The following is a 12,806-nucleotide window of genomic DNA, read 5'->3' as shown; positions in this document are numbered from 1 at the left end:
CACACACGTGCCCCTGGGGCCTGACCTAGCTGTGGCAATTCAGTCCAGTGACCTTGTTCTCCACCCTAGCCTTGGGTGTGGAAACTATAAATGGTGTGGCACCAACATCATCAGGTGTTTGTCAATAGAGCATCGTTATTTTTCCTCAAGACACCTTAAACATGGGATAGAAAATCTACGAGGCAGTGGGGAACACAGTTTGAAGTGTGAAAGTATGAAATAAACTTCAGTTTGTTTGTTGATTGGTGTAGTCATGTTGAACAGGCAAGCTCCACAGAGCAAGAATCGTTTTTTCAAAGATAATAACAAAAACCTAAATATCTGGAAATCTGTTCATGCCTTATGGTTACAAATACATTTCCCATAGTTTTGCTGTATGGAATTGTATTTTGTGGAAACAGACCATCGGAAGATTGTCTGTTTTACATTTAGCTTGTTTCACAATGAATCAATGTATCGCACATCATAATTCTCTCAACGCATGCTCTCAGATTCCACCCTCTGCGTTCTCAATTCAGGCTGCCCCTTGAGGTCACCTCGATCAATCAAACCTTCGGCAAGTAATCAGATATATGTCTGTTGCAATTACGGCCCACAATTAGGATGGCTTTATTGTGAAAAGTTGCAGAAAGTATAATCCTGTCGGTTATTGATTTCCGAGATAAAATGTGTAAGGTATTTGAGATGTTTTGTTTCGCACAGAAGGAAGTATTTTTTCATCCAACTGAGATATTATTTAGGTTCCTTCAAGTGAACAAGTCAAGATGACCTAGAAGATACATATACTACATTCAGCCTTCCACTTTAGATTTCCTCAGAGCTGTGCTTTGATAGATTCAAGTCTGTCCAACAGTGTTGAGTAGCTACTCCTCCTGAATAACCATAACACTTTATTATGTCTTCTCCCCCTCAACTATGAACACAAAAACATCATCTTGTCTTCCAAATTCATTCTCATCATAAAAAACATCATCATGTATTTTGAGTAAACATGCAACGGAAACGATAAACAGCAGCACGATCCACAAGCAAACTCCAAAACAATGACACTCAATTTGACACATCACCTCAACAACAACCAAAAAATCCCGCTCTCACTTCCCCCAAAACATAGTGAAGGGGTTGGCTTGAGAAAGCTCATAAAGCCCTCTATAAGAACGGATACATTTTTCATGAATGGCTTGTGTTCTGCCTAAGGGAGGCTATGGAGAGCACGGCATGCTCTCAGGGAGCTGATGAATACGAGAAGCGCCCACACATGACCATGCTGAGACAGCAAAACGTAAAGCTGTCTAGATTATCCGTTTGGTATCAAAATGAATTATGAAAGAGTTTTTAAGGGTTTCCATGGTGATATCTAAATTACAACTCCCTAAGCTCTGGAATGGGTACTGACTGTTGTGTTCCTATTTTTTATTTTTATTTTCTAGTTCCTGGCAAACAATGTAATAGGTTCCTGATTTGGTCTCAGAAAGAAAGAAAAAAAATATCTGATACCTACTCATTTCAGTGAACTCTTTGAAGTCTTTGCTCTGGGCGTTTTAATGGACTTTCATTTGGGATATTTTTGCTATTAATTTCACAGCTACATGACTACAAGAGAGTGCAATTTGTAAAGGGTAACCAAGATCTGTTTGACTCTTGAACTTGCAAAGTGAAGTCTGACAAACTCCAGTGTGGTGGTTGGCAACACGGCTAATTGTCGGCTAAAACACACAACACTTCTAATTTGGCCCCAGTACTTTCACTCCCATTTTTCATAAGCCGAAAATTATCATCACCAAATGGATCCTTGTCAATGAAGCAAATGAAAAATGTTGAAGCTACATTTAGTCTAACCCAACAGTGTGTGTACTCTTCTTCCCATGAACCCAGAACACGCCAGGCAAACATCCAAGACTGCATTGTGATTTCAAAGCACGTTTTGCCTCGAATTTGGACTGTGCAGCTTGGACTTTCTTTAAACATCACTCACTGGACGACTGCAGCCGAGATAGAAAGAGAGAGAAGGGGGGGAGGGGGGGAGTGGAGGGGGAGGGGGGAGGAAGAGAGACATAGAGAAAAAGACAAGGCAAGAGAGCAATTCATTCAGCTGATTAGATTAACGGACATACGACAGATAGAGTGTGAGTATCAGCTGATGGAGAAGACACAGAGCAAGGGACAGTGGCTCACATTAACTGTGCTTTAAGTCTGCTGGCCGGAGGCTGCTAACACTCCCAGCATGTGTCTGGTCCCTTGACACACTGTAAACTGTACACAACCACACACACACACTCTTAAAAACATACTGTAAACTGTACACAACCACACACACACACTCTTAAAAACATACTGTAAACTGTACACAACCACACACACACACTCTTAAAAACATACTGTAAACTGTACACAACCACACACACACACTCTTAAAAACATACTGTAAACTGTACACAACCACACACACACACTCTTAAAAACATACTGTAAACTGTACACAACCACACACACACACTCTTAAAAACATACTGTAAACTGTACACAACCACACACACACACTCTTAAAAACATACTGTAAACTGTACACAACCACACACACACACTCTTAAAAACATACTGTAAACTGTACACAACCACACACACACACTCTTAAAAAAAACATACTGTAAACTGTACACAACCCCACACACACACACTCACACACACACTCTTAAAAAACATACTGTAAACTGTACACAACCACACACACACACACACACTCTCAAAAAACATACTGTAAATCACACATTCACAGGAGGGTGAACAGTACATGAATGTAAGGGGCATTCTCACTCAATCCACGTGTTCACACTTACATGCTCTTTCACGTTATCACACACACGGACCTTCCAGTTGACGCACACAAACACACACACACAAGTTCACATTACTATTCTGGCACTGGGGGTGATTAGGGGCTTACGCCAGCTGCCTCAGAATGACTGTTTTCCACAGTCTCCATCCGCCACAGTGTGGGAGACCTGAGGCCATAGCATTAATCAAATACTCGTTGCTGATGGCCATCTTGTAAAAGTCTGCTGTATTGTAATTGCACCGTACAGTGGTAATGTTTGTTGTGCTTGTAAGTAGTTAGGCCACTTGCTCAACCTTGCCTCTCCCGGCTCCTGTTAACAACTTTGTTTGTGTTGGTGTGATGTACGATACTCTATGTTTAGTGAGCCGTGTTGTTGTGTGAAGGCTTGATAATTTTATAGAAAAACAATGTTTATTTAGTGACCATTAGTATGGCTTTAGGGCAAACAAGTCCACCACAATGGCAGTGATGGAACTGGTAAAACAGATTTATACTGCAATGTACAAGGAATATGCTGTGAAACCAAGGTATGGTCATTATTGTGTTGGAAATTTGGGGAATTTTTGTTTTTACTTCTGTTCTATTTGATCTTTAAATAGCCTGAACCCAGTAGTGACAGTGTTGCATGCTATATTATGTAAAAAGAGTGGGTATAAAATGCTCAAGCAAATAACCCAAAAACCTTTAGCCTACACCTTATTAGGGCAATATTGTTTTTAGTTTGCCTTCTAAAGTAATGTTTAAATGTCATTTATTTCTATGTGCATTCGTTTTTTTTGTAAAATTGTTTATTATAAGGACAGAAATTACTACTAATACTTCGACTTCTGTGTGTGTGTTTCGGGAGTACTTACCGCACTCCCAGTTGGCTAATCTACAGTCAAACCATGGGGGGTTACTCATTTATATACTAGCTCCTCTTCTCTTCTCCTCACTCAGAAAACTACAGTACCCTTTGATGCATTTGCAACTGTTATTATTGCAGTAATATTGAATGTGTTTTGAAGAAGATTATAGTGCAGGAACTGCTATTTCTGTATTGTAAGTTGATTTGTGTGCAAATGTAAGATAGTCTATATTTTAAGACTCGTCAGGGAAGTTTTGAGGAGATCAGACAGTTTTATCACCTGATATTCGTTGTCTTGGGGTAAAGTGTCATCGCAGTTTTTTCACCAAAGCTACATGAAAGTAATTGAGGTATCAGAAGTTTTCCTTTATCTCCTCGACAATTTTCTGACCACAACTTCCCGGCTTCCTTCCGTCAGTTCAGAGAGTGGTGCCTGCTAAATTGGTCACCGTGGGGCTCTGAACCAATTATGGGTGTGGTTGACCTGTCAATCAACCAGTTAGCTCCATAAAGTAACTGTTGCGGGCCAGCATGAAGGCTGTTCTTCAAGGGAGAGGCCCAATCGATTTCCTCCAAGATTGGCATTGATGATTGGAATACGGGCACAGTTAAAAGTTTGTCTGTGAACTCAATGGAGATGGTCAATCAGAGACGTAGACAATTGTAGACAAGGAAATAGAGCTGTGCTCTCTGCCTATTATATACTTAGCAGACAACTCTTGTACAATACATATCTCCTTTATCAACTTAAAATATATATTTAAGTCTGTCTCACTCAGATCCCCTGGTTAAGTCTTGCTCTTCCGTTGACCATTCTCCAGTCATACACCTTGATCTCACTCCTCTTCTCCATCCCTCATTAAAACCTTTCCTCTCCCTGCCCATTAGTTTCCAAGCCGTTATTTCAGTAGCACATCCTGCTAACTGCTCTCGTTTCTTCTTTTCTCTCAGTGCTCTATTTTTGATGCCTCTCTTCTTGCAAACTGTGTTTCTGCTTTTCTTTGGATTCGCAACCGTCTTTTTTGTCCTTTCTCATGCTCCAACTCTAATTTGTCTTGATCTCAGTTCGTTCCTTCTCTGATACTGTGATGCACTCGATAACGTCAGGTCATTTTCACAAAGCTGCCTGTTCTACCATGGCAGCTGAATGAGCAGGCTTTTTTTTTTTTAAAGACTTTGGGGGTTTAATATTTGTGTGACAGCACAAAAAAAGCTAAACTTTGAAATAAAAATGGCATAAAGTTATCTTTAGAGATGTTTCTTTATCATCCCTGATATGGAAGGAGGAATGAAGCGCAACATGCTTGGCGCTGTTTTATCATTTTCAAATCCATTGTCAAATCAGATATTCAAATATTTAGTCTGAAAAATAATATTAACATGATGTGAAGGTAAGAGTAATCTCACAATCTCTATGTGTTATTTTTTGTCTCGACTGTCTCTGTCTGAGAATCCGCCACCTCAAATAATCCCCCAAACCTGACACTTGAGGACTGAAGCACTTCAATAAATAAAAGTGCCATTTCCTTCTGATGTTGGACTGGCTTTCCATCTATTTACAGAAACAGAGCACTCCGCATCTCCATGCAACATTCTCTCAAGCCTGGTGAAACACAAAATCCCCAGAGATATTGTTTCATGGCTTTCTGCTTTGTTGTCAGCGGAATTGTGGAATAGTGAGCATTCATTCAACACTTGGTAATTATCTCCTGAGAATGTCAGTTGACAAGGATGACAATCATATATTTCAATGATAAGTGTCCATGAAAACCTTTTTAATGTTTCCTCAGAAGAGTTATGATGACAGTCAAGTCTACCATTCTTGTTTACGGACCTCCCTTCCGCAGCTCGTCTGTCTCGCCTCTTTAAAAGGCCACGCTACGGTGGCTATCATGACATGAACATCAACTGAAAGCCTCGCTTACTAGCCCACCGAGTACATCAAACAGTCCGGAGGACAACAATTATAAGTCCACGCGACATTTGACACTTGTCCGATTGTTGCCAATTCAAACCGGGAGTCGAGCGCGAACTCTTGTCGCACCCATGACGACAACATGCGTTTGTGACTAACTACCCCAGTGATGTGAAATGACACTTTACAGATACGTGCTAATAGTGTTCTAGCCAGCTACTCTTCTTCCTCCACCTCACAACCCTTTAACTAAACCGTTCAAAGTGCTGAACGGTTCCAATGGGTGCTGTTTGGTGTCTGGGCGAGCGCCAAAAAGGTTAATGAATGCAACACTGTAAGCCGTAGCCTTCTCCCTCACCAGGGTCACAACAGGAGTGTGTGGAAGCAGGTGGGCAGGACAGCATGCTGATGTGGACCTTGAGATCGGAGGAGAGTGCATCTGCTGCCCCCTCTAGGTGTGTGTCTGTAATTACAACACAAATTACTTCCACCAGCTGGGGAAAGAAAGAAACAGATGTGATGTGAATTTAACGGATACAGAGATGAGCTTAGGTATTGTAAGCATGCGTGGGACCATGTTCCTCCAATGGCAAAAGGAATTAAGGTTTGCTTGATTAATTCTAACTGCCACGTGTAGTCATTATGAAAATGTAGTTTTCCTTATTACAATTACCATATGGAAAATAGAAGTGACCTGAATTAATTTCCAGATGTGCTCATTACCTTCTCTCTGCCTCCTGCATGAATGCTGCTGTGATACTAGGATGATACGATGTTGCAGCTTAGCCGCATTTTTCATGCATATAAAAAAGGATGAGACGCCAGGGTGTGAATACTCCAGCATTCTGAGATCCCAGTGTTCCAGTCTCAGAGTAGTAATACGTCACATCCAGATTTACAAGCGTGCCTTATCTTCTTTGTGCGTTTGTGTGCGTTAGTAAGAATATGTGTGTGTGTGCAAGAGAGAGAGAGAGAGAGAGAGAGAGAGAGAGAGAGAGAGAGAGAGAGAGAGAGAGAGAGAGAGAGAGAGAGAGAGACAGACAGACAGACAGACTCAGACAGATCAGGAAGTGAGAGAAAACAAGTGTGTGTGTGTGTGTGTGACTCGAGTCATCTGATCAGATCTGTAGCTAGTGTGTGTTCCTAAGCTGCTTCTCACACTGTGTCTTAGTGCCTCAGCTCAGCAATAAAAGTCATGAACCAGTGACCAGAAACAATCCCCAGAGACACAGCCTTGTGTTTCCGTTTTTTAATTTGATTGTATTCATTTATTTATTTATTTTCAGTGATCATTTTCGGCTCGCTCTTGGCGCTGTAAACGTGAGCCGGCGCCGACATCATCATCGAGACCTCAAGCGTATGGAAATCCGGTGGATTTGATTGAGATGTAATGACACGTCCACCTGGGTCTATTACGGGCATGATAAAAGCAATGATTCAAATTTGAAAAGTCAGCAGAGCAAGAATCATTTTGTGCCGTAATTTGCCTAGCCAACCGTGAAGCAAAAGAATCCTCAAGAGTTGTATATCATCATCGCACGTTCATAACTTATGTCTGGGAAATCAAGTTTAGACAAGGATTATGGTCATTCCGTCCTATAGATGATGGCGTTAGTTTGTATCGAGGTGTGTGGGAGTCTATTGACAGGGGCCATGTGTGTCCCCTCTCCCCCCCTTGTCATTTACACATCCTCAGTCTCTCACTTCTGCTTGCTCTCAACTCAGATCCTCTCTCTCTCTCTCTCTCTCTCTCTCTCTCTCTCTCTCTCTCTCTCTCTCTCTCTCTCTCTCTCACACTCTCTCTCTCTCCCTCTCTCTCTCTCTCTCTCTCTCTCTCTTTCTAGGGCACACACTACCTGTGCTCTTGAAATGACAGTTGTGTGTGTGGGGAATCTCAGAGTCTCTGTTGGAGCCCCTGAAGGCCCTCCATGATACCAGGCTGGAGCAGCCAGGCCCCTGTGTCCTCCTTTATGTACAGGGCTGGAGGCTGCTCTGATTGACAACCCCAGAAATGGGGGGGGGGACGACGACTTTACTCTCCTGTGCCTCAGGCTCTCCTATGCACGTGGCGCGACGGGCGTTCAGCACACGCACACGCACACGCACAGACACTCAGAGCAGACACGCGCCTCCCACACACAAACACGCACGCAGGACAGATATACAAGACAGACACAAACACACACCCACCCAGGACAGGCAGATGCACAGAACAGGCACACAGCCCACACACGCACACAAAACAGACACAAACACACATCCTTGACACACACTCAGGACAGAAAGAAATAGAAGTTACAAAGCACACACACACACACACACAGATGAATAACACACAATCTTCTGATGATATTCTCTGACATACTTTAATTCAGAGTATCCATTCCAGGATAAACCAAAGAACGTTTCTCATTTGATCCAGTTGTTTACTTGTCATGTCTTTTTTTGTCTTGAATTCTTTTATCTCAAACTGACGTCCACTTTTCGACCCACAGCATTGGTCCATGCAAAGCACATGAAAGCCTAGCGCCACCAGAAAAGGCATGAATACTGGATAGAGCAGACGTGCTTTGGCCAATTTATACGTTTCCTTTTGTCTGACAGCTCCATCTAGCGATTGGGTGAGTTCCATTTGTATAAATAAAATATTGGGTTGCAAAAAAAAGAAGAAAAAAAATGTAGAGAGAAAAAAAACTTTTCCCCACACATCTGACGAACAGCATGGGTCTGTTGGACTGCAAAGAAACCAGTGGCAGCTCTCAAACAACTTTGATTTTCTTCCACTAGAGTTGGAAAAGGGGTAGAGTATTTTTCAGACACAGTAGCTCTTCCTTGTTTTTAAAAGCTATATATAAACTTCAAAGAGTTTGGTAACAACATATACTGTAATATTATGGAAATTGAATGCAGAACCATCCTCTCAGGACTAACTGGCTTGCCGCAGAATGTTAAAAAATTTAAGGTGCTTGTCGCAGGCTTTACAAAGCACCTGACAAATTATCAGTAGCAACTGTGAAAACTTGAAACGCCGCGAGACAGTGGAACTCGCTGTTGATAAGGTGAGGGTGCTTCATCGCTGATGCTTGTGTTGTTTTTATCGGTTAAGAACCCTTCACAGCTCTTGTGTTTTGAGGAACACTAAACAACAATAAACTATTTACCCTCATTACTACAGTCGTGGCCATACGTTTTGGCAATGACAAATGTTGTGTTTTGCAAAGTTTGCTGGTTCAGTATTTGGGGAAAAAATTTTCACGTTTCTATAGAATACTGGAATACAATAAGGCACATTCCATATATATTTGAGCTTTTTTAGGGCGAAAATTTTCAGTATATGTAACTAGTCAGTTACAGCAGTCAATCTGCTTTTAAAATCCAATCAGAATGATAGAGTGATTTCACCTGGCTAGAACTAATTAACACTTTCCCCTGTGCTGATGATATGACTTACTGAAATTATCTTAGCAGTCACTTTATGCCAAGGCCCAGCAAGCTTTGCAAACACAAAATGTATGTCGCTCCCAATACTTTTGTGCACGGCTGTACTTGCACTGCTGATAACAATTGCAGGTCGTTAGAACCTTCTTCTTTCCTGTAAAAATATGTTCATATCTTGCTGAGCTGCTTGTAATTGAGGGGTACATGGGGGTTCAGTGTTAGAGCAGTTCACTGCAGTTCATGAGATAGCAGGTTGGAATTCTCCCTGTACTGTGCTTTGCTAGGACAAAATCGTATTACAAATGAAAATGAATGCCAGTAAACAGATCCTGGCCATGCCTGAAGCAAGGCTCTTGAGCGTAGGCCTACTGTAAGCCTCCCTTCATCTGTTTGTTTTTCTTTCTGGATGATCATGACACTTCTAATTTGGATGAGATCATTCAGTGGGAGGCTACTGGTGTGTTGGCGCACATGTACTTGTGTGCCTCTGTCTGCCTGAGAGCAATATGATGTGTGTGTGAGCGTGCGTGTGTGTGCATGTCCAAAGCAAGGAGAGGGAACGGAGAGCCCCCAGGACTAGAAATCACAAAGTTTATGGGGGATCTTTTCCCTCCCAGAGTCCTGTGCTTTGTTGGAGAGAGAGAGTGCTTCCTCTGATTTCCCCAGAGTGGACTAAGATGTCCACAGGCAGCATTTATCTCCACTGCTGAAGAACGGTCAAAAAAATCAAGACGTGTTGGTTTGGCGGATCACTCCGAACTCCAGGATTCTCGCCGGAGGGGAGAGTGGGCCAAAATGAAAACCATCATAAGGTTGCTCCATGTATGTAGAGCCAGTGTTTTAGCTGGGTGCTAAATCCCTGATTACACCAACAGAGCTCAAGTTTTATTCAATTTCAATTGGCATTGGGACAACCGAAACAATGTTTGGAAGCTCAGACTTCACGTTAACATGTCTGGTGGGAAGACTGACAGTTTTAAAGTCTTCTGCATACTCTAAATACAGCAGAAATGAAACCAATGTTATCATTGCACTTGATAAGCTCATCAAACAAGATCATTTTGTTTTCCAACGAGTTATGAAAACACATGGAGTGGTTCAGTAACTTCACAACCAACTCAGTGAGGGACTGTTAAACATCTACAGGGAGGATGTTTTGGCCCGCACAAGTTTTCTCTCTCTGTCATTCCCTCCCTCTCTTTCTTTCAGAAAACCCTTTCAGCTGTTGAGTCCAGCTGTTAGAAAGTTTAATTTTACTGTCACTGGAATAACTTAATTGCTGCCAGACTCACCAGATTACTGGAAATCACATGTTCTGTCTTGTGTACTGTCACACCTCATACAGACAACAATTGTTAAGTTGTATAAAAGTTTTTATTTCATCACACTGATGTTTTCACTTAAATTACAAAACAATAATTTATTCCATCATTAATAAACATCTGTAATACAGTTTCTTCTTAATGCACATCTTTTTGCGTATTTCACAACAATATTTTCCCAAAGCAATATAAGTTTCAAGAAAACACCTGTTTAAAACAGTTTTTGACTTTCAGTGGCTATAAGACACATATCATGTAATGTTCCTTCATTCAATTCTCTCTCTCTCTCTCTCTCTCTCTCTCTCTCTCTCTCTCTCTCTCTCTCTCTCTCCCCCCCTTTTTATTTCCCCTCCTCCAGTTGGGTGGTACTCCGACTCTGATATGCACTTCCCGTAAGTCACATGACTTCTTGGAGGCCCGCTCCGTGGGTCCAGATCTGATTGTTTCTTCTCTTGTCATTTGGCTTTGTTTCTCCTGTTCAGACATGTCATCTTCTGGCTCTCGTCCTTGTTTATTCTGTTGTTGGAACGAGGAGGAAAAAAATAATGAATAAAATCCAGAATGGATCAGCACTTCAATACACAATAACAGAAAACATGTGTTCCTCTGTTTAAACATTTACACCATGAGCTTAGTGCATTGACAGAGTTGCCTCTACTTTCAGTGCCTCTGTTGACTACTAACTGTAAGAGTATGGCATAAACTGTAAATCCTTTGACATGCATATCAATCACGACTGAGGTGGCTAGATATGTCTTACCTGTTCCAGCAGTGGAGAAAGGCTTTCGCCAGCTTTCCCTGTAGGTTCAAACACCTTTTGACATTGTCTTCCTGCAGTGTTATTCTGCAAATGACAACATCAGGAAATCCCAATAAAGCTTCAGTTTCTTCACAGTTAGCGTAAAGGTGATTGATGCATGGCATGCAGATGCCATTTATGTCACAGAGGTGCATGCTGAGTGATGTAAGGAACCTCAGTTGACTTACATGATTTCTGTGTGATCACAATTGGGGGATTTCTCAAAGACCTGGAAATCCGATATGATTTCTGCAGTGAACTTGATGGTTCCTTGACAATTACACCTGGCTGGAACGAACTGGGCTGCGAGGAGAAAGTGAGGGAATGAGCGACAGAAATGACTACCACAAACTGTCTTCAATGAACAACATGCATGTCATCAATTGAACACAACAACATCGCCCTTCTCTCTCAGCGAGGTTCTAACTTGCACATCATGCAGCACACTGTGTGTGCATCTGTTCGATTGAAACGTCGTTTCAAAAGATTTCAGTACTCACCATCGTAGAGCTGTATGCAGACTGCTGCCAGGACAACAAGCAGGAGACTGCAAGCTTTCGGTGAGAAGGTCATGCTGATAATAGATATTAAGCAGTGAGAGGCCGTCACAAAGTTTCTGAAGATCTTAAGTGAGAGTTGAATGAGGTTCTAGGATCCCAAGTGGAGTGAAGAGGTTGTGGAGTCCGATTCAATTTTTATAGGCTGCTGTCGGGTTTTCCCGGAGTGCACGCGTTTTCCCGGCAAACCAGTGAGTGCTCCTTTGGAATTTCCACACTCGCTACAGAGGCATTCTGGAATGAGTTCAACGTGGGCTGGGGAGGGGAGGCTGTGGGGGTGGAGTGGGAGGGAGGGAGGGAGGGAGGGAAGTTTAGGGCCTCACAAAGAATTCAGTGACTGGGAGAAAGTGGCCGTCTGTTTTGGTGAATTAGCCTTCTTGAAGAAGTGACTCATGCCCAAAATGTGCACGAAGAAGCCTGTTTGCAAAAATGCTCGTTGTTTCCGACAGGAGCTACAGTCAGTCAGAAGTGTGGGACCTGTCTTGAAATCCGGAATCCTCTCAGCTACCTGTCAGTGTTTGACTGTTCTTCTCTGGCAAGGAGGAACTGATGGGCTCTTACAGACACCAGCACACACCGGACGCTGTGGGTAGACTTCTTAATTTCTGACTCATTTGGAACTACTTTTTTCTTTACAGTTATGGTTGATAAGGTCTTTTATCTTTACCGGGAAGTGGTCTCTATGACGTCAGCGATTCGATGGGTCAGAAACATGTCGGGGTTACTTGCAGGAAAAGTTGGGTGCGACTTACCAGCAATAAGGCCGACTTGAATTCTCTTGGTGGGGAGTCAAAACCTGAGGGTATTATAACTACAATTACAAAAAGTCAGCTTTGTTATTAACCCTCTGCTCTCTTTAAGCACGGCTGGATTTGTCCCGAAAATGTGTTTTTTTAAGTCATCACTGACATTGACTTTGACATTTGACATTGAATAACGAGGCCATATTCATTTATCAATGAATTACTGAATAACTCCAGAGGGATTGAGTGGAAGGATAGATGATGACGACTGCATGATTAAAGTTGAGCTGGTCCTTTTTCCATCAGCTCAGACACCCTCAGGCACACGTCACGGGATGACGATGACCGT

At 42.3% G+C, this 12,806-nt stretch overlaps 1 protein-coding gene across 1 annotated transcript; it reads right to left on the bottom strand.

The window, feature by feature from the left end:
* Positions 1–10,388: 10,388 nt before the first annotated feature.
* On the bottom strand, positions 10,389–11,853 carry cxcl18b (chemokine (C-X-C motif) ligand 18b). Its single transcript, XM_084685704.1, has 4 exons — positions 11,658–11,853; positions 11,346–11,460; positions 11,119–11,202; positions 10,389–10,874 (listed from the first exon to the last, which is right to left on the bottom strand). The coding sequence occupies exons 1-4, from the start codon at positions 11,728–11,730 to the stop codon at positions 10,814–10,816; spliced, it is 333 nt and encodes a 110-aa protein (XP_084541830.1). The 5' UTR covers positions 11,731–11,853; the 3' UTR covers positions 10,389–10,813.
* Positions 11,854–12,806: the final 953 nt, after the last annotated feature.

The sequence above is a fragment of the Hypomesus nipponensis genome, chromosome 21 (assembly GCF_054491055.1).
Source record: "Hypomesus nipponensis isolate SF chromosome 21, ASM5449105v1, whole genome shotgun sequence".
Taxonomy (NCBI): Eukaryota; Metazoa; Chordata; class Actinopteri; order Osmeriformes; family Osmeridae; genus Hypomesus; species Hypomesus nipponensis.
The sequence above is the reverse complement of the archived record's forward strand: the minus strand, read 5'-3'. Positions and strand labels throughout refer to the sequence as shown.